The sequence below is a fragment of the Desmodus rotundus genome, chromosome 4 (genome assembly GCF_022682495.2).
Source record: "Desmodus rotundus isolate HL8 chromosome 4, HLdesRot8A.1, whole genome shotgun sequence".
In the NCBI taxonomy this organism is placed as follows: Eukaryota; Metazoa; Chordata; class Mammalia; order Chiroptera; family Phyllostomidae; genus Desmodus; species Desmodus rotundus.
The window spans coordinates 156,763,681-156,783,194 of NC_071390.1; the positions used below are offsets into that span (position 1 = coordinate 156,763,681).

The 19,514-nt window shown below is 50.3% G+C and overlaps 1 protein-coding gene across 18 annotated transcripts in view; it reads left to right on the forward strand.

The window, feature by feature from the left end:
* Positions 1-19,514, forward strand: part of APBB2 (amyloid beta precursor protein binding family B member 2) — a 317,140-nt gene that overhangs the window by 239,224 nt on the left and 58,402 nt on the right. For all 18 annotated transcript variants that reach the window (XM_053922819.2, XM_053922824.2, XM_053922818.2 and 15 more), the window contains 2 exons: positions 12,437-12,583; positions 13,682-13,809. In XM_053922819.2, the coding sequence (XP_053778794.1) occupies positions 12,437-12,583; positions 13,682-13,809 (275 nt within the window). The remainder of the gene's footprint in view (positions 1-12,436; positions 12,584-13,681; positions 13,810-19,514) is intronic.

The following is a 19,514-nucleotide window of genomic DNA, read 5'->3' on the forward strand; positions in this document are numbered from 1 at the left end:
TCGGACGTGATGGGTTTCAGGTGCATGGAGGCCCTCTTCCACCCCCAGCCTTCATAAGAGAGCCACCATTTCATATTATGTAAGAAATAGTCTCTAATGGAAGCCTTTGAATTTGTGAACAGTTCAACACAATACTGAGTTCTGTACGTGCCCCTTTTTGCTTGGGTGAGTACAGGAGTGGTCTAGGGCATACTCTCCAAAGACTCAGCAGTCTCCCCATGTCCAGCAGGCACCATCTACTGAGCGGGTCTTTATAGCATGGCATCCTGATGGTCTGAAGCTCCAGGTCAGGGCTGGGACGAAGGGACATCACGACAACGAGCTGTCCAGACTCTACTGGCACCTTGAGAAGAAATTAGCACAAAGCTCTTTGGGGGCTCAGCTCTAGGGCAGGACTCTGGGTCCAGCGGGGTGCCCAGAGCATCAGTGAGGAAACAGACCACAGACACGGCAGCGTGCCCCTCAGCCCTGGTGTCCCAGCACCCTGGCTGTGCGCTCCAGCCTGCAGGCCTGTGTGAAGGCCTCGCCTGCTAGTGAAGATGGAGCTCCTGGTACAGACTGGATTGGGCCCTGGGCAGAGATTAGCCCTCGAGAAGGCCTGGCACTCAGGTCTCACCGTGCACGCACTTGGAAGCACATGACACCTGACCTAGCCCTGTCCCCCATCACTGCCTAAATGGATATTTTTATAGGACTTTTATATTTCTTGGTGTGGCCTAGATCAGGATTTGTTGATAATTTAGAGCTAGTCATAATAATAGCTCACACACTGAATGCTCACCATGTCACTCCCAATGTTTCTTAGACTGTAAGTACTGTTGTCTCCATTTTACAGGTTAGAAAGCTGAGGTACAGGGCAGGTCAGTAATTGCCCTGCGTCACTCAGGAATTAAGGGGGATCTGGGCTTCACACCTGGTGCTCTAGCTTTAGACCGAAGGCTATGTGCATTTTGCTGTAGTCCAAGTGGCTGTGCCAGGCCCCCTGCCGGGGTCTGGCACACACCCCCTGGAACCCTCACAGCACCTGCAAGGGCAGGGTTATTTCTCCGAAGATGCAGAAACAGGTGACATTTAACTTGCCAAGGGCACAGCCAGGGAGCAGTGGCCCAGGACTCTCAGTCATACCTCGGTTTATCTCCAGCTCAGGCGTCTTTATTTGACACTGAACTTACTGAGCACGGAGTCTGATCCGGGCGCTGGGAGTGCTGGGCGATCTGACGTCCACAGAGCCGCCTTTGGGTGCAGCGTTCCTGTTTACAGAAGAACCAATGTGGAACAAAGAATAGCGGGACCAAGACTAGGCTTGGGATCCAGCCGGTCCTCAATTGCGTCACTTTGCTGAACTTGACTGAGCTGGCTTCCTCTTCACTGAAGTCAGTAGATAATACACCCTGGGAGTCAAACCTCTGATGAAACTCTAGCTGCTGCTTTTTCACTGTGTGGCCTTGGGCGATTCAGCTAAATTCTCTGAACTTCAGTTTCTCGTGTGTGAAGTAGCAAATGCAGCTCATACTCTGTAAAGTTGTGGGAACACGAACAGCGTGTGGTATGTGGGGAGTGATCCATAAATGTCAGCCCCGTCTTCATGCTTTTCCCACCAAGTGTAGGCTCTTAGCTTTGGATGTAAAATCCTCAGCACTGAGTAAGCACTTGGGAAACGGTCACTGCTGGTAGGACGATGGCTATCACATGAACCTGTTTAATGCGATGTGCCTGCAAGTTTATGTTTAACTATGCACGTACACTTAATTTATCCTGGGGCATTTGACAGTGTGGGGCTACGTCTCCTGATTGAACCCACCTCCACTCAACTTTTCCATTGATAAAAATAGGCCTTGGAAGAGCAGCCTGGTTCCTGGTCAGGAAACGACCAGTACAAGCAACTTTTTATGCACTAAATCACACCGAGAGGCCTGTCTCCCTGTCACGCTGGCGATGAGCTGCCAGGGATCCTGGCCACCGAGATGTGGAAGTGGGCTCCTCGGCTTGCATTTTTGCTCGTCAGCCTGCAGTGGGCTGGTGATTAAAAACAGGAGTGGATTTCCCCCAGAAAACACGTCCTCTTGTTTGCCAACCCAAACATCCAGTCAGACGTACATTTCTTTCTGTAAATTAATAAATTGACATTCTGGTTTTTATTTTTAAATTTGTATAGATTGTTTGTAACCAGGTGACAGTTCACCCTCCTCAGCAGATTCACGAGAGCCCCTGTGGACCAGGCGTTGTACAGGAGCCGTCAGTGCCTTGGGCGCTGGCCTTGTGCCTTGTGTGTGAAGAAAGAGCAGGACTCCGGCCCAGAGGCCTCAGCCTCACACCGGGATGCCCCTTGGCCCCTCCCTCAGGTTGTCCCTGAGCCCCAGGCCATCACAGAACACACTATGAATAGCAGCGTGATGGACGGAGCGCAGGCCTCAGCTGATTGCAGCTGTATTTCCTCTGCCTACCTGGATACTCCTTACTTTCAATGTGATCTGTTACCAGGTGTTGGCAGTGAGGGATGGGGGAAGAAAGGAAGGGAGTGTGGTGGCGCCCCCAGGTGGACAGTGTGCACAGGGCACCCAGACCCAGTCAAGGCACATTAGCGCCTATGGTGGGGGCTCCCATATACCTCTGAGAAGTCTCAAGGCAAGCCTGAAGCACTGTATCTAGACCCGGGGGCTTTGAAGCACTTGTTCTCTGTTCCAGAGGTACTTTCTCCTGTTCAGTGTGCTCCTGGCCTTGAGTCATCTGGGGCTACTTTACAGTGGGACCAGGCTTCCCTGACTTCTGGTATTAGCCTGGTCTGGCTGGCAAGCACTTAAGATTGTGGGGGAGGGGTTGTGCATAGGTACACTGCGTGTTGGCGGGGGGGGGGGGGGGGTTGTAGGTCCTCTCAGAGGCTCCCAGTTGCAGAGTGTGGTATGCCCCCACCCCCAGGCAGGAAACTCAGCGTTATCGCTGCTCCTAGGAGGCAGCATGGCGTGGTGACAGGAATTTGTCAGTACATGAACTTGGGTTTGAATGCCAGCTCCACCGTATGTGCGTGGGTTACCTTAAGTTTGTACACTACTGTATCAGTTTACTCAGGTTGCCACGACAAAATGCCACAGGTGGAGGGGCTTAAACAACAGAAACTTATTTTCTCACAGTTCTGGGAGTTAGGAGTTCAAGATCAAGCTGTTTCCAGGTTTGGTTTCCCCTATGGGCTCTTTCTTTGGTTTGCAGACAGCCACCTTCTGGCTGGCTTCTCACGTGGTCTCTCATCTGTGCACAGAAACTCCTCGCGTCCCTTCCTCTTCTTATGAGGACCCATCTAATCGGATTAGGCCCACCCTTATGACTTCACTTCATCTTAATAACCCCTTTGAAAGCCCTACATCCAAATACAGTCACATTGGGTGTTAGAGCTTCAACATAGGAGTTTTGAGGATGTTACTGGCATCAAGGTGCTGGGTCCCCCAAGATAGAAATCAAGAGGAAACCCCAGAGAAATTCCAGATTTCATTAAGCTTATGCTTGAGCGCCGGGAGGCAGCACGGAGGAAGGACAGTCCTCTGAACTGGCTGGAGGCTGGCTTACAAGGCAGGCCTGGGAAGGGTTCAGGGAGTGAAATTTTCCGTGTCTTGTGTGCAGTTACTTCCTCCTTCTATCAGGTTGCTTGGCGACTGTCTCCTTGTCTGGGCAAGATGGTGGTGTTGCTCATTGTCACCACCTCAGGAAGGTGGTATTGAGGCCAAACCTTGATCAGCTGGGAATGCAGAACAGTGATTTTGACATCTTCTGGCCACCAGGTCTTAACCTGGCTTCCTGGCCACCTGGTACTTTTCCTTTCCCAGGCCCAAGTCCCTATACTGTCTCAAGGGCACAGACTTCAAGCCATAACAACTTCTCCGTGCCTCCATTTCCTCGTCTGTAAAGTAGGAATGATGTAACATCTAGTTCATGTGTTGCCATATGGGTTAAAGTTGATTAAATAAGATATGTAGCCCTGGCTGGTGTAGCTCAGTGGATTGAGCGCAGGCCTATGAACCAAAGGGTCGCTGGTTTGATTCCCAATCAGGGCACATGCCTGGGACACATGAGAGTTAACCACACATTGATGTTTCCCTCCCTCTCTTTCTCCCTCCCTTCCCTTCTCTCTAAAAATAAATAAATAAAATCTTTTAAAAAAACTTATAAAAAAAAGATACACAAAGTAAAGTATTTGACATCGTGCGTGTATACGGTGAGCAGGTAGTCAAGAAGACGGCCGTCCTAGACGATACTGTGATACTTGGACTATAGCTCAACCTTTAGCGCCTGGTGCCTTGTAAGCACAACATGGACGTTACTGTTGTTACGACCGTCTCCTTTACAGAAGAACCTGTCAGCAAAAACGTTAGCGTTCCCCTTCTCCAGTAGGGTTGCCTTGCTCTGAAAAATAGAAAAGCGAGAAAGTTAAGTTAATGGCACTTGTGGGCTCCAAACCCCAAAGGGCTAGGCCTCTTGTTTTCTGCCCGAATGCTCACCATGTTGCAGAGAGTTGGTGGGGGGCAGCGGGGGGGGGGGGCAGGGAGGAGGCTGTAGCAGGAACAGCTGAAGCACTCATTGGGGTCGGTGTAGAAATGCTCTCTGGGTCCCCCCTGGGCTGCTGAGGTCATTGCCACACTGAATAATTAAGCAGGCTGGTTCCTGGCTTCATCCGGATGGAGAACTGGGTCAGGCTCCACTCCCGAGTCCCCAGGCACCTCTCCGACGGAGCCCACCAAGGTGCCGCATCTGGAAAGCACTTCAGTGGTTCACAGACAAGCCATGGCAAATAAAACCTAGCTTCACTCCAGTCCGTGTCTGTAATGACCGTGAACTACATCCCCACGTGTCATGACCATGAACACCCAGTTACTAAGGCAACATCCAAGGAAGATACTTTGAACCCTGGAAAGCCTGTGCATTTTTGGAACTAACTTCCTGTGAGCCATCGGAGGTCACAGCCCTTTGTTTACCAGCTGCATTGTTTCTCAGCAAAGTCTGGGCAGCCCCAAGTCCTGCCTCCGGGCAGAAATCAGGTCCGTGCCGTCTCTACTGCCTGAAATGAAGGGGCAGAGGGCTTCTTAACTCCTAGGGAAACATCCAGAATATAGGACATCAAATGTAATGAATGCAACCTAAATAGCTACATTATTCTGACGACCAACAGGAAATAGAACAAGGGTCTGCCACGGGTCATAGGTGGGCTCTGTGATTATTTAAAAGGTCCTTCCTCATAGTCACATAGAGCAAGAATACCTGTGGTTTTCCCACCTGCCCCTGAGGGCGCAGATATAAAAGGTCCGTGCGGAGCAGACCTCGTAACTCCAAGAGCAGCCAGCATTGCTGCGCTCTTGGGGTCCAGCTGAGGAGCGTTCCATCCCAGGTCCTGCGGAAATCCGTGTGTCCTCCCCAAAGTCCCGCCCCTTCCCTGGGACATTATTTCTTTTAAGTTGACTTCCTGTTCACTCTGAGGCAATTGCCTGTTGCTTTTCTCTGCCAAGCATCTCTCCCGGGGAGGGCACACCCTTCTCCTTCAATTCCCCCTGACTCCATCAGCCATCTCTCGGTCACTGGCTTCTGCTGGCGCAGTGGGGGCTATGTGGAGGGGCTTCCATTGCATCAAAAACAGTTCCTGGTTTTCAAAACTGGGTTTTGGACCACCCTCATCTTTACAAGTCACTCAGGCACGGTGGCCCCTCAAGGTGGGCTTTCCCAGAGGTTGTGTGACCCTCTCTCTCTCCCCTATTTCCTTTTCTGACCATTTCTTCTGTTTTCCCTAAATTCTTGATCATTTAACCATTTCCTCATTCACTTCTCAAAAAAGAACTCTGATGCCATCTAGTAAGCTTTTTCTTCCCCAGCCCACGTGTCTGAATGGACATCAGTAAGTACTGTGGTACCAGACCTCCCTGGAATTCTTTTAAAGTACTTTGTAGTCTCAGAGACTTTGGAAAGCTGCTGAAAGCGGTGTCCAACCTTTTGGCGTCTCTGGGCCACACTGGAAGAAGAAGAGTTGTCTTGGGCCGCACATTAAATACATTGTGACACATAATCACAAGAAATCTAATAATGTTTTAAGTAAATTTATGATTTTGTGTTGGGTCGCATTCATAGCCACGCTGGGCTGCATGTGGCCCGCAGGCCGCGGGTTGGACACCCCTGCTAGACACTCTTTCCATGAGATGCAGACACACACATAATCTTGGATGTATCTTCAGGAACTTCCAGAAGCCCATCCATGGATCTCCCCAGCCCTCAGCAGGCCCCGCGTCTCTCTGCCCTCAGCCACCCAAGGTTTATCCTTATTGGCACTTGATCACTAGTTGGGAAAATGGAACAGAATTGACTGGCCGTGGACAACAGTCCCCAATCCTGATACATCTGACAGGGATCAGATTCCTGGAGAAGATAGTGTTCAGCTTTTCTCAGCCATGCCGTTGAGCCAGCCCCTATAAAGGAGCTTGGCACAAACCATCCCACTAATCATGCCAGGCCCTGGGAGGTTCGTACCACTGTCCTCACCACAACAGGGGAGGAAACTGGGGCTAACCACGATTTGGTGATGTGGTTCGAATCACACCACTAGTAAGTGGCCAATCTGGGATTTGGTCCCAGGTCCGTCACTTGAAATCCTGGGCCCCACATCACTATGGTCCCTGCCCCTCCCCTACATACTGTTGTACCTTACCTGTCGTGGTTCATGTCCATGCAGCTCTGTGACCTTTGGTGTCACAGCCAAATAAATATGCCCTTCCAATCAGAAATACTACTCAGAGCAGAGTGTTTGTTCTGTTGGGCTCATCAATGTGTCTTCCATACCTGGCATACAGTAGGTGTCAGTAAATATTTGTTCAGTAAATGAATCCATCCATCCCACAAAGCTCAGCTCAATACCGAATCCTTCAGGACGCTGCCCATAACCCCCTCTCTCTGAGTTAAAAAAACCCCCTCCTTCCATAAGTGCTCAGCACACATGTGCCCCTGTGCCCCTTGGTTCACGTCACCGCATTCTGGATTCCCACCTCGAGCCTACTCTGTTACAAGCGTCTCAAGAACAGGCCGTGCCTGGCTCCTCTCTGTGTCTCCAGGAACTAATAGGCACTCAATAAATGTTTGTTGACTTGAATGCAGTTGTTATTGTGCTGCAGGGTAATTAGGCTTAAGTGGTAAGTAATTCCTATGAATGAGTGTTAATTAGGGTTACATTTGTAGTGCTAGGCCAAACTAGCTTTTCTCTGTGAACTTTTTTAGTTTTTAATATCTATAATTTAGTGTTGCTTTCGATTCTAAGATCATTTACCTTTTTGTCATTATCCCTCAATAGTTCTAGAGCATCAGCCCCATTCTGGGCATTGAATGCGCTGTTTGGTGGACATGAGCTTATTTACACACCATCTTTCTCAGTGCTGTGCACCGAGGCTGGCTCACTGGGTAGAGGTGAGGTTCATGCCCTACTCTTCCATTGCTCCAGTTTCTTCATCTCTCCCTTCCCTCACCCCTGCCCCACCTTATGGTTGAGGAGCCAGGCTCCCGAGTTTTCTGCCAGCATGTCCTCATCTTACTTGCCCTCCTGAAAGCTCTGGGAAAGGAAAAACCAAATGCCCGTGGGGAAACAAAGAATGAAATGAGTGTTTCCTGGAGCCAGAGAGAGGAGAAGGAAATGAGCATTTGCTGAGGGCCTGTGATGTACTAGCCACTTTACCCTCCTCATTTCCTTTGGATCTCCTAGCGTGATTGTCATTCTTCACCTGAGTCAACTGAGATTCGTGGAGGCTCAACACCTGCTGATGGGTATGTGGGAATTTGAACCAGGACTGTGTCCGGCCATAGAAACCAAGGCTCTGCACTGTGTTTCTTCTACACGCATTTTAGGAAGAGGTGCACTCCAGGCGGATGGCTCCATTGAAGTAGGATTCAAAGAAATAGAAATTGCTAACAGGATGTGTGTTTCAATTTCACTGCAGAGGAGGAGAGAACACATGGGAGAGAAGGAAGCCTCAGGCTAAGAGCCGTGTCCCTTCTCATCCAGCCACAACCCTGTTCCCTTCAATGCCCATAATAACCAACAACAGCAACAGGAGCAGCTGCAAACTCGTTTAGCCCAGTTGGGCCTCAGGCTGTGCCAGGCTGTTGTGAGGCAGGTATTACTAGTGTCGACATTTTATGATGAGGAAACTGAGGCTCAGAGAGGTTCACAAACTTGCCCCAGATCACAGGTCGTAAGCTGGCAGTCCTGGGATTTGAACCCAGATTCTACTTTCAGGACCAGTCACGGGCACAGCATGACTTTGGGTAAGAAAAGGGGCCATCTGCCCACATCAGTGGTTCTCCCAGTGTGGTCCCCAGTCCCACAAGTTCAGCATCACTTGGGAGCTGGTTAGAAATGCAGGCGCTTGGGCCTTACCGTCACCTGCTGAATCAGGAACTGGGGTGGGTCGCAGTTTTCTGCATCTAAACAAAGCCCTCTGGGTGGTGTGTCCGCACGTACCACGAAATACAGTGTCTCCCCTCCCCTCCAGATGTAGCCTTCGCTGACATCTGTTAAACGAGAGAAATCTTTAAAATCCACACATAGAAAAGAGTTAACATTTATCAGTAATAATAAGCCTTTATTGAGTTCTTACTGTATGCCAGGCAGTATGCTCCGCCCTTGACCAACATTGTCTCATTGGTCCTCACACTGAGTGCTTCAGTATGGGTACTAGTGTTATACCCACTTCACAAATGAAGAAGCTGAGACTCAGGGGCCCGAAGGGACTTTCCAGAGTCAGCAGCCGGGGAAATAGCAGGGTTATGGCTGCGCCCAGGTCCATCTGATGACAGGCCATGCTCCGAGCCCTTCCTCATTGTTGCTGCTTTGGTTAAGAGCTGTTGAAGAATGAGCCTCAGTCAAAGTACAAGTATTGACCTTATTCAAAAACAAACTGAAAAGGCACTTTTAAAGACAGGTTTATTAAATATTTTTAACTCTCCCCATACTCTGAAACGAGTATTTATTCCCAGAGCTGATTAGTACAGAAAGCAGTAACTACCCCGTTGTAGGAAAAGTGATAGTGGTTATAAACCTCCATGGCCACACGGGGGCAGCACCAAACAACACAGGTTGCTCTTTGCGGCTCCACCCTGTGGAAGGAAGCCACACTTGCTCCCTGGTGGGTCTCCGTTGTGCCCCATGCACCCAGTTTTCGTTTACTCCGGTGGTGAAGCTTTTCAAATCAGAAACTAAACTGCAATAGCAGGACTGCACAGGAAAATTGCTTAAAATAAAATCATGATAATATATTTAGGGCTCTTGGTTTCTCTTTATCAGCGTGACAAAAAAATGTACTGAATGTGCTGTGGTGGGATTAGGTATCCACTTGCATTTCTTAGCCAAGAAAAATACCTTTGATTTTTCATCAGCTGGTTTAGTTCGAAGTCCACGTGTTCTTGGACTCCAAGATCAAAAAGCAGCCAGTATTGTTTTTACCCTTCTTATTGTTTATATATATATACGTATATACATATATATATACGTATATATATGTATATATGTATACATATATATGTATATATATGTATTAGTATACATAGCATGTAGGATTTTGTAGTAGGCAATTAGAGGAAATGAAGAAATATGTTCCCGGCTTCTAGTCTCATGGGCATCCACAGTACCACTGGTTTCATAGGTTTCACCCTCTGCCTCCCCCGACCTCTACCCAGGACCACCGAGGTGCCCTACACAGAGCGTCTCCTGTTGATTTTGAGCCCCATTTCCACGTGGGCACATCTCAGTATCCTGTCCAAGCCTACTTCTGTACCAGAGGCTGAATGCACTGGAATTTTGACTAGAGTGACTATAATAATTTATTATTCAAGCTGGGATACTTTTGAGAATAAAAGAAGCTGTTTTTAATAATCTTGCGATAACTGCAAACATAAACCAGAGCTGTCCTGGGGACGGTCGAAGTGTGTGGTCACTGTGATTACAGACGTCTGCTCCTTCCGTCCCTCCTCTGCTCCACCTGCTGAGATTTAAGTTGCGCTGCATTCGTTTGCTATTCCATCAGCAAATGTTCACCGAGTGTTTTCTCCGTGCTGGATTCTCTTGCTGTTACCACATTATTTTCTCCTTGTGAGAGCCCTCTGAGGTAACGATTGCTATTCCTGCTTTTACAAGTAAAAAAATTGGGACTTTGTAAACTACCCGTCCCCGGTCACAGCCCCAGCAAATGTAAGCGCTAAGATTTGAACAAGGCGCTCCCTACTCTAGAGTCACGCACTCGAGACTGTGCTGACAGCTCTGTCGGTGTTCTGGAGGCTTCTCTGTGGGCCCAGTCCCATCTGGCCCTGGCCCTGCAGTAAAGCGTCATCCACAGGGCAGAGTGGCTGGGAGTGGGAGCCCCAAGTCCGACCACCTGGGTTTGAATCCTAGGCCCACCTCTTAATGACTTTGTGCTTCACTCATGCTCCTCATCTATAGCATGGGTACAGTTAACTGAGTGTCAGCCTCAGGCGGCTGAGGTGAGGATGAAATGAGTTAATATCTTTAGCATTTGAAGAATGCCTGTTTGCTGGGTCAGATGACACAACCGTGCTGTGCTTACGTCCCACTATTAAAGTAGGTTGGGGTAACACAAATGTTCTCCAAATCAAGAGAGTGTCTATTTCTTTTTGAGGCGGGAGGGGGACGTGGATCTGGTAGGTAACGGATCGAAGTGGCAGGGTGGGGCCGGTGGTTGTGTTACGATTTTACTGACTGGGGACCGAGTCGGGAACCAGCAAAGGATGGGGGTTAGAGAGCAGTACAGTGCTCCCTGGAGGGGCGGGAAGGAGCGCTTCTGGGCTCCGACCGCTGAGGTCAGTGCGTCTCACTAAAGTGAAGAATATGTGCTGTTTCGTGCACCTGTGCCACGTCAGGCCTGTCCACCTGGAGAAGTACAGTTTGGTCTGGGACTGACGAACGAGGTGGAGCCGCAGCGAGGCAGGCAGGCCGGCTAAGAGCCAGCTCAGCTGCTGATCAGAGCGGGCCCTCCTTGGTCACCAGCCAGCCCCGTGCCTGTGGGTATCGTTTCTCCTCCGAGCAGTTGTGGTGTAGTGGACACCCACCCACAGACGATGTGGGAGGGCATCTCCCCGAACCTCTCCCCAGGGGGCGGGTCCTGAGGAGCTTTTGCAGTCATCGCAGGGACGACCTTCTCCCTTCGGTGTAGCTGTAAACGGCCCTTGTGCAGCATCCTCAGCCTGTGGCTGCGGCTGTGCTCCGGGTGGTTCGGCAGGCAGGCCCCTCAGCACTTCTCCCTGCGGGATGTGGGGATCCTGTGCACTGCGCGTGCACCATGCTTGCAGAGATTGTCTTTGGTACCCGGGGGAGGGGGCTCCCCAGAGGAACTGTGATTAACAACTTGGGAAGGAGCCTGGGTCTGGAGGCCGAGATGGGGAAGGTTGAACTCGACTGAATGTGGTCACTTTGGGGCCGTTTGCTGCATTTCCTCATTTCATGGTGACGTTCACTTTGGGAAGCTTTAAGATGCCTCCTATCCCGGGAAGGTGATGTCTTCAGGTGATTTGCAGCTTGGGAGGGACCCCGGCCCTCAGGGGGATCAGGAACCCAGGCTGCAGGGTCAGGTGCGGGACCCCGTTGCAGCCACGGCAATGACAGCAAGGCAGATGCTGCAGCCTCCCTCCCCACCCCACCCCGCCCCATGTCCCAGGGATTCCTCTCTTTATACGTCTTTGGGTATTTTACTTGCTGCAGTATGCATATAATGCTTTCTTTTTTCAATTGAATAACTGAACTTTAAAAAGACAAGGAGCGTCATCCCCAAACACCTCTAAGTGATGAAGGGGTGCATGGGACTTGTGCTCTAAGGTGCCTCTCAGGCCCATCCGCTCTGCAGGCTTCTCAGGGTCGGCGCTGGCGGGGTGCTGCCAGACCTGCGCCCGCTCGCCCTGAGAGCCCGTGCTCCCTGGTCTCCTTCACTCCTGGGAGTCAGAGAATGCCTCTCGCCTCGTTGTCACTGAAGTGCCCAACATGGATCTCATTCCCTTTCTCTCCTATTGTCCTTTCCTCCGTGCTGACAACTAACAGAGCTTAGGGGGGGGGGGGTCACACTTCTCACTATTTAAAAAAAAACCCTGCCTTTTAATAGATAAAAGAACTTAGAGATTTTTCATGTCCACTAGCCCTGTAATTCCACTTCTAGTAATCTATTCTAAAAAACAAAACAAAACAAAACAAAAAACCTGAGCACACACACATAGAAAATCAGGCAAGAAGCCATTTATCACCACATTTTCTAATAGCCAAAACTCACAACTTAATTTTCCAGCGACAGAGGATTACATGACTGACCGTTACAATGTAGCAGTCAAAGACCCACCGGGCAGGCCTTGTGGAGGGCTTCAGGGAGAGCCCGCACAGACTGACCTGTGACCAGCGAGTGACTCCCTGCCCTCTGTCTTCCAGTGTTTCGCTGTGCGCTCGCTGGGATGGGTAGAAATGGCAGAGGAGGACCTCGCCCCCGGGAAAAGTAGTGTTGCCGTTAACAACTGCATCAGGCAGCTTTCTTACTGCAAAAATGACATCCGGGACACAGTCGGCATTTGGGGAGAGGTAAGGAGCCCACGGAGGTATTGAATGGCAGGCTTGGATCTGTTCTGCTGGGCCTCAGGAAAGCCCCGAGCCCTGTGGGCCCTGGTACTGAGGGGCCTGCAGGCACGTACCAGGCGCATCTTCCCGTCGAGGCCATTGGTGCAGGCGGCATGCACGCGGCAATCTGCCGGTCAGCACTGTGAGGTCCCAGGGAGGACGGGGCCCTGGGAGAGAACATCTCTCAGCATCTACATAATAGGGTCCAACCCGAGATCTCCGAGTCCCCAGGAATCCGTTGTGGGCTTTAGGGCCCAGAAAACCCCTTAAATTTGCGTGCAAATTGGGCATGCCAGGATATGAGAGCCGTGTTCTGGGAAACACACCCGTGGCCCTCTCAAAGTATATCTCGTGGGATGTGACCCCCACAGGCACACAGAAATACTGATGCCACTGCTCTGAAAGCTGGAAAACTGTCCTTTATAACACAGTCTTCTTTATTTACAATCTGAACATCAACATTATACATTGTTTTGAAATTGATAACTATATATTCTTTCTCAGAACACAGTAATTCCACTTTGAAATATTAGCAGAGATAATTTCAGAAAGGAGAATAAGTATAAATACGAAATATCTATAAAAATCATATGAAATAGGATAAGCCAGTTCCTGTTGTGCTCAGAGGCCTTGGGGGGGGGGGCGGTGCCTGCGGTGGGGGGGGTCTGGCTGGAGGGGGAGGAGGAGGGAGGGTGGGGTTCTCGGAGGATGCGGCTTGGAGTTGGTAAAAGACCAGAGTCTCCAGGGAAACCACCATTGACCTTTTTTCTTAAAGATTCAGAAGTGTAAATAATTAAAAATGAGAGCTGGCTAGAAAGCAGGCTAGGGACACATTTCAGAGGACTTGGAGAGGGAAGAGAAAAATTGGGGATGCGAGGGAAATATGAAAGAGTTGTAAGTATTTTACTCAGGAGAGGAGCTTTCTCTCTTAGGAAAACAAGTTGTAGACCCGAGGGATGGCTTCTTCTGATCGTTGAAACGCCGTCCCCGGGTAGCCACAGGCCCTACGAGGGTGTGCACTGCACGAGGAGGGTAACTAACGTGTTTGCTCGTTGAATCCAGGGCAAAGACATGTACCTGATCCTGGAGAACGACATGCTCAGCCTGGTGGACCCCATGGACCGCACCGTGCTCCACTCACAGCCCATCGTGAGCATCCGTGTGTGGGGCGTCGGCCGGGACAATGGCCGGTGAGTGCCCTGGGGTGGTGTGGTCTCTTGTCACCTCACCAGGTGCCCTGGTTTTAGCTTAACACCAAAGTGTGGTCTCAGTGTTAACTGCACTTCACTGAATATGCAACAACAACAGACTTTCTTTAGAAATGTAAAAAATTACAGTATATCTCTATTTCCCCACCTCATAAACCCTGCACGCTTCTTCCCTTCCTGGTGTCTGTTCCTCAAACCTTTGGTCAGTTCTGCATCCTGCCTCTGACTTCTGCACATTTCTCCTCCTGCTCATCCTCACTCATCTAAGTTCCCAGCTCCCCGGCCCCACGTTTCGTCTTGCCGCATCTCTGCATTCTGTTTCAATCCCCTGTTTCACTCGGCTGAGTCTTGGCCGTTTCACACGGCCCCCATTGGTGCCTTCTTCGTAGGGGGCTGTCGTGAAGGTAGTGCTCATACAGCCTTGAATCACAAGCGCTAGATCAGCAAGTGATGATTGCCAGGAGCTGCTGGGGCTTGGGGTTGGCTCAGCTTTTTTAGCACTCGAAACATCTGGTCAGGTCAAAATTCCATTCAATGTGTGTGTATGGGTTTTTTCCCAAAATTCTGCTAAAAATCTGATATTTACAGAAGTGCTTCTTACTTAGACGTGTTGTGAATTTTCTGTTCTCCAGGATGACTGGAAGCAAGAAAGTTCTGCTTTTCAAATACTTTTCTAACTAAAAAGTGGCAGTTTTCACCGACAACTTGGGTGCCATTTTTAAGTAATGGGGCTACATTAAATGCACCTAACTCTTGAATTACAGCTGACCCCGCGGTCCACGTGAACCCAAGCAGTTCAAACCAACATTGTTCAAGGCCCAACCATATTTTCTATCTGCAGGTGGAAATTGGAGTGAATGCCAACTTAAGTTATATGTGGATTTTCAGCCACTCAGGTGGTTGGTGCCCCTAAACCCCGGCATTGTTCAGGGGTCAACTGTATAGTTAATCTTTGGCAACTCTCCATGTACCTGAAGCTCTCCGAGAATTTAGGGACGAGCTATAGGATGATTAGCTATTGCATCGTTGGAAAGGGACGAGAACCTTGCAAAAGCAGCTGAAAACCTCAGACAGCAGAGAGGTGGCTCTCTGGGTAACACTCTTGGGCATTCTGGTTTATTAAAACATGCGGTCCTCTCTAGAGAGCTGTGCCTTGGGTTATACCCCAGCCTTGGTCTACGAGGCTGAGCATTCGCAGCTTTGATAGCGTTTTGATTCACTTGCACGTTCTAAGCCAGAAAGGAAAATGGTGACGTGTTCATCAGTCAAAGAACAAGCATCGCCCGGAACAGACGCGAGAAATGGTCTGTCAGAGAAAGGCGAGCTGTCCTCTGACTGCCGTGGGATAAGCCTTCCTGGGAGCACAGCTGTGTCTTCGAGCTTTTGTAACAGAGTGACGAATGGTGACAGCTGGGCCAGGTGCTGGGGGGGGGACCAGTGGCTAGATCAAAGGAGCACACCTGTCACTCACTTGCTCGGCAGAGCTGTAGCAGTGACGTTGCTGCGTTGATAGGAACTGATTGATTTTTACAAGGAAAATACCTGGTAATGTTTGCTCATTATTAAAAACGTTTCACCTTGGTGGAAGGGTAGAAGATGCTTGATCCTCCCCTGGTTCCTGTCCTCCACGTTTGTTTTTTAAGGCAGGAGCCAAGGTGAAAGTCATTGTATACCGTGCATGCACTGCTAGTGGGGTTGTGTTTTCTTAAGGCTGTGAGCTATTTCACTGATGAGGTCTTCTGCCCAGCCCTTCAAAGTGAGGCCAAGTGCTGCCTGCTGGGCAAGAAAAAAATGGTTCAAACTCTAGTTGACTAAATTATTCAAGCTCTGAGCCTCAGTTTCTGCCGTCTGTGAAGTGCAGATCATAATAAGGACCACAAAGCATGTGTGTATGTGCCTGTGTGTGTACAGTAATCGGCACAGGGGAGGGGGCATGGCAAATGCTTAATGAACGTTAGCTGTTGATTTGTTAAAGCAATAGACTAGATGCTAGCTAGCAGATGCAGCTAATTACAGGGCTTCCTTTCAAACAAAGGGCGGGGCCGGACCTCAGGGAGGTTTCAGGAGCAGATTCTCCTTGGATACAGAGGGTGAGAGGCTGCTCCAGGCACTGTGAGTTCAGCTGTCCTACAAAGCAGGAGGAGCCTGCCACCCTCTGTCCCCCAGTGGTGTCAGTATAAATTAGGTCCCATGGCCTTGGCTCTGTTTTTGAGAGGTGGGCTGGGTATACCCGTGTGCTTTAAACCACTTCTAACTCTTGCTCAGTGTTAGCGGAGACGTGTAATTTAGAAATTCACTCAGGGTGCCCTTCTCAGCTGTCAGGACCTCCAGCAGCTCATGGGGTGGGGGCCTGCCCTGGACTGCAGGGAGTAAAACTGTGTGTTTGTGGTGGAAGGTTCTGTTTCTCTCCATTGGTCCCTGAGTTTTTCACTCCCGGGAAGAAGGGGACTTGGTATTCCTGCCTTTTCTTTTTAACCTTTTTTTTTTTTTGCTTTTGGTCCTTTTTTTTTTTTTTTTAAACAGCAGTTTGCAAGAGCAAATTCAATTTGTCACGCTGTAAAGGAAAAGGGCTTTCACTTTGCGTGAATAAAACATAAAAATGTTTCATTTTGCTTGTGAAAATGACTCTGTTTCTCACTCCCCTTTGTAACTTTCTTGCTGAGAAAATGGCATCTCTCAGGGAATTTCTTGATGTGTTTAAAATGAAAAGAAATATATGCATAGCAGAGTCTTGAAAGGCACAGCACCTTTCTAGAAATTCTGAGTGCTTCACTGAGCCATGTAATTTCAGAATTTATAAAGTTATTTTGGGTTTAGCATTTTCTTAAGGACTTCAAGTGGTTTTGATTTGCCTGGAGCAATCCCTTAGGAGTAAATGGCCTTGGGTGAGGCGGTGATCCGGCTGTGACCCCCCCACTGATCCCCAGAATTGATTCGGAGACAGTTCTTATTGTGCAGGAGTGGCAGTCGAGGCAGGTGTCGGCCTCCACGGGGTGTTGCCTGTTGCTCCCGCGTCAGGTCTGCCTTTGGCATTCCTCGGAGCATGTTTGCTTATTGCCTGGCAGCGGAGGTCTGGCTCCCTCTGCTCTCTGGGCCATTCTGTGTTTCGCCTGCTCCTGATCTCAGTGAGCTCCCTGGGAAGGCTCCTGGACAGGGGGCGTGGCGAAAGGGGTTGTGGTGAAAGGGGTTTCGTAAGCCTCCGATTTCCAGTCAAAGGCAGCACTGGGGAGTGCCCAGATTGACCCCTCTGCTCCCGCCCTCTCCTGGGTGGGGATGGCTCCGGGCCTTAAAGCTGCCTGGCATTTTGCCCCTGGTGACTGGTGACCAAAGTGCCACCTGTCATCTTATCTCTGTGGGCCTGCCAGGCTGCCTTTCCAAGGCTGAGGGGGTTGGGGAAGGTTCAGGGACCCATGCTGATGCCTGGCCACAGCTGTCTTTTTACTCATTAGGGCCCTGGGGCGAGCTTTCTCCTTGTGCTTTTATCAAGGAATCAGAAGCAAGCACCATACTTTCTGAACATAGGGGACTGTTAATAGGGACTCTCCTCTCCTCTGTGGCAGCTGTGGGTCCATCCTCTGGGCACATGGACCCTTGTGCAGGTTGCCAACAGGCAGTGGAGGATGCTGGTCCCACCTGCTTCCCGTGAGAAAGGAAAATGGGTGGGCGGCCCAGTCGGAGGATTCTGACCCCTAAGTGGGGGTCTCCCCTGGGATTCACATGGCCGTGCGCAGTGGAGCACCACCGAGGTGAGATGTGCACGGGCTCTCCTTGGGGGGGAAGAAAAACCCTTCTAGGGTCCATCGGGAAACTGAGACCTTCCCGGAGGCTTTCGGCGCCGATGTGCCCCGGGAGCCTCCAGGAGAGCGTCTCCAGACTTGGCGGGACCCTTTCCTTCGTGGAAACGCAGACACGGGACTGACTGGGAAATGCTGCTCTGGCCGGTCAGCTCGTTAATTTAGACTAGTGATGACAGTAGATTGCTCTTTCTGCCTTTAAGGAAAAAAAGGAAGCACTTCCAATAAGCAACCATCATAACCCGGAGAGCCCGCGGGGCCTGCGCTGGCAGAGAGCACGTTCCTGCGGCAGCCGCGGCAGCCGCCGCACACCAGTGCTTGTAAAGAGTGCTCCCCGGTGTTGGCCCCGTGGGGCCGTAATGCTCACCCACGGCGCTTACCGGCCGTACAGCCAATCCTCCCTTCCTGGGAGGCGTTTTATACACTTCCTCTGTTTTTGATGAATAATTTCTAGTACAGTTTTATCATGCCATAGATTATTCATAAATTTTAGAATGAGTTTATCTTTGATTACGGTAACTGTTTTCTCTAGTTAAGATCTCAGGAGACTTTTACCTAAAGAATAGAGTGTCAGGTGTACAGAATATTTTTTCTACTCTCTCCTCCTCGGATATTCCCAACTGGTTTTTTCCTCACAAGTCCCTGGTTTAAGTTGTTCTAGAGGGCTGTTGCCACACGGAGTTCCTGCTCTTTTCCTGGCCAGTATTGTTTTGTCGTTTTGTTTTGATTTCTTTTGAAAACAGTGCTTAATTTAGAGATGGGTTTTGCATGGAGGGTCCCTGAGTAACACTGGGGTAGATTAGGTAAAATGTGCAAAACTTTATCTCACAGGGTTTTAAGTTGAAAAGGTGGTTTAGTCACCGAAGCCTTTCATCCTCTTCATCCTCTTCAAGCCTTTTTAGGGATTGGAAACCGAGGACAGAGGGTGTATTTACCCCAGGTGACTGGTCCGGTCTTGGCAGGGCATGAGCAGACTCCTGGTATTTTCCCCTGCCCCGAGAGGATGCGTCTCTGTTCAGTCCTGACAAGGGATGAGGGATGGTCAGAGTAGCCCCGGTCAGCAGGGAGCCCAGGCTCCAGGGCCTTTTCCCTGTCCTTAAGGGTCTGGCTTCTTAATTGATGAAACACAGGTTTGAATTGAAAGTGCAGGTGGACAAACGATGGCCTCAAGCTAAGAATGGCCTTACATCTTTAGTGGGCTGTTTAGAAAAGAAAAATGAGCAGAACAGAGATGTGGGGGGCCCGGCGTGACTGGCTCTTTCCAGGAGAGGACTGGAGCGGTAATGTGCTCAGAACAGGGCCGGGCGATCTCCGCGGCCGCTGCAGGACGTCGTGGAAAAGGCAGAGTGCTTTCCTTTCCCACCCGTGTCTCGGTGCTGCCAGCATCTCCCCCGGCAGCACATTTCTGCTTCTCGAGTCTGCTGCCTCTTGGGCTCTGACTAGAAGGAGACCGCAGGTCTGGAGGAGGGAGAAGAAACTTGCGTCCTACTTCTGTGAGCTTCGTCCTAGACAAACTTCATTCTGACCCCACCCTGCAGGTTTCCTGACACTCACAGTGTTGTCCTCCGTTCCCTCAAGGCTGCAGGTCACAGCCCCGCCTCGCGATTGCTGCCTTCAGGATAACCTCTCGTGTTCCCTTTGGCACGTTTAGTTTCCCAGTGACAGCGCTTTATGGGCTCTCCTCTCTGTTCAAATGCCCCGCGGGGTTTCTGTCTCCTGCCTGTAGGCTCCCTGGGCCACCTTCTGGTTGGAATGGAGCTGGCCAAGTGAGGCGGCCACCAGGCACAGTGTGGAGGCGTCCGCGGTTGCTGCTTTGTTCAGCAAGCGAGGGAGTGTGGTCGTCCTTTCAGCTCAGCTACACTGCGCGGCAGGTGACACGAGGGCACTCGTGCT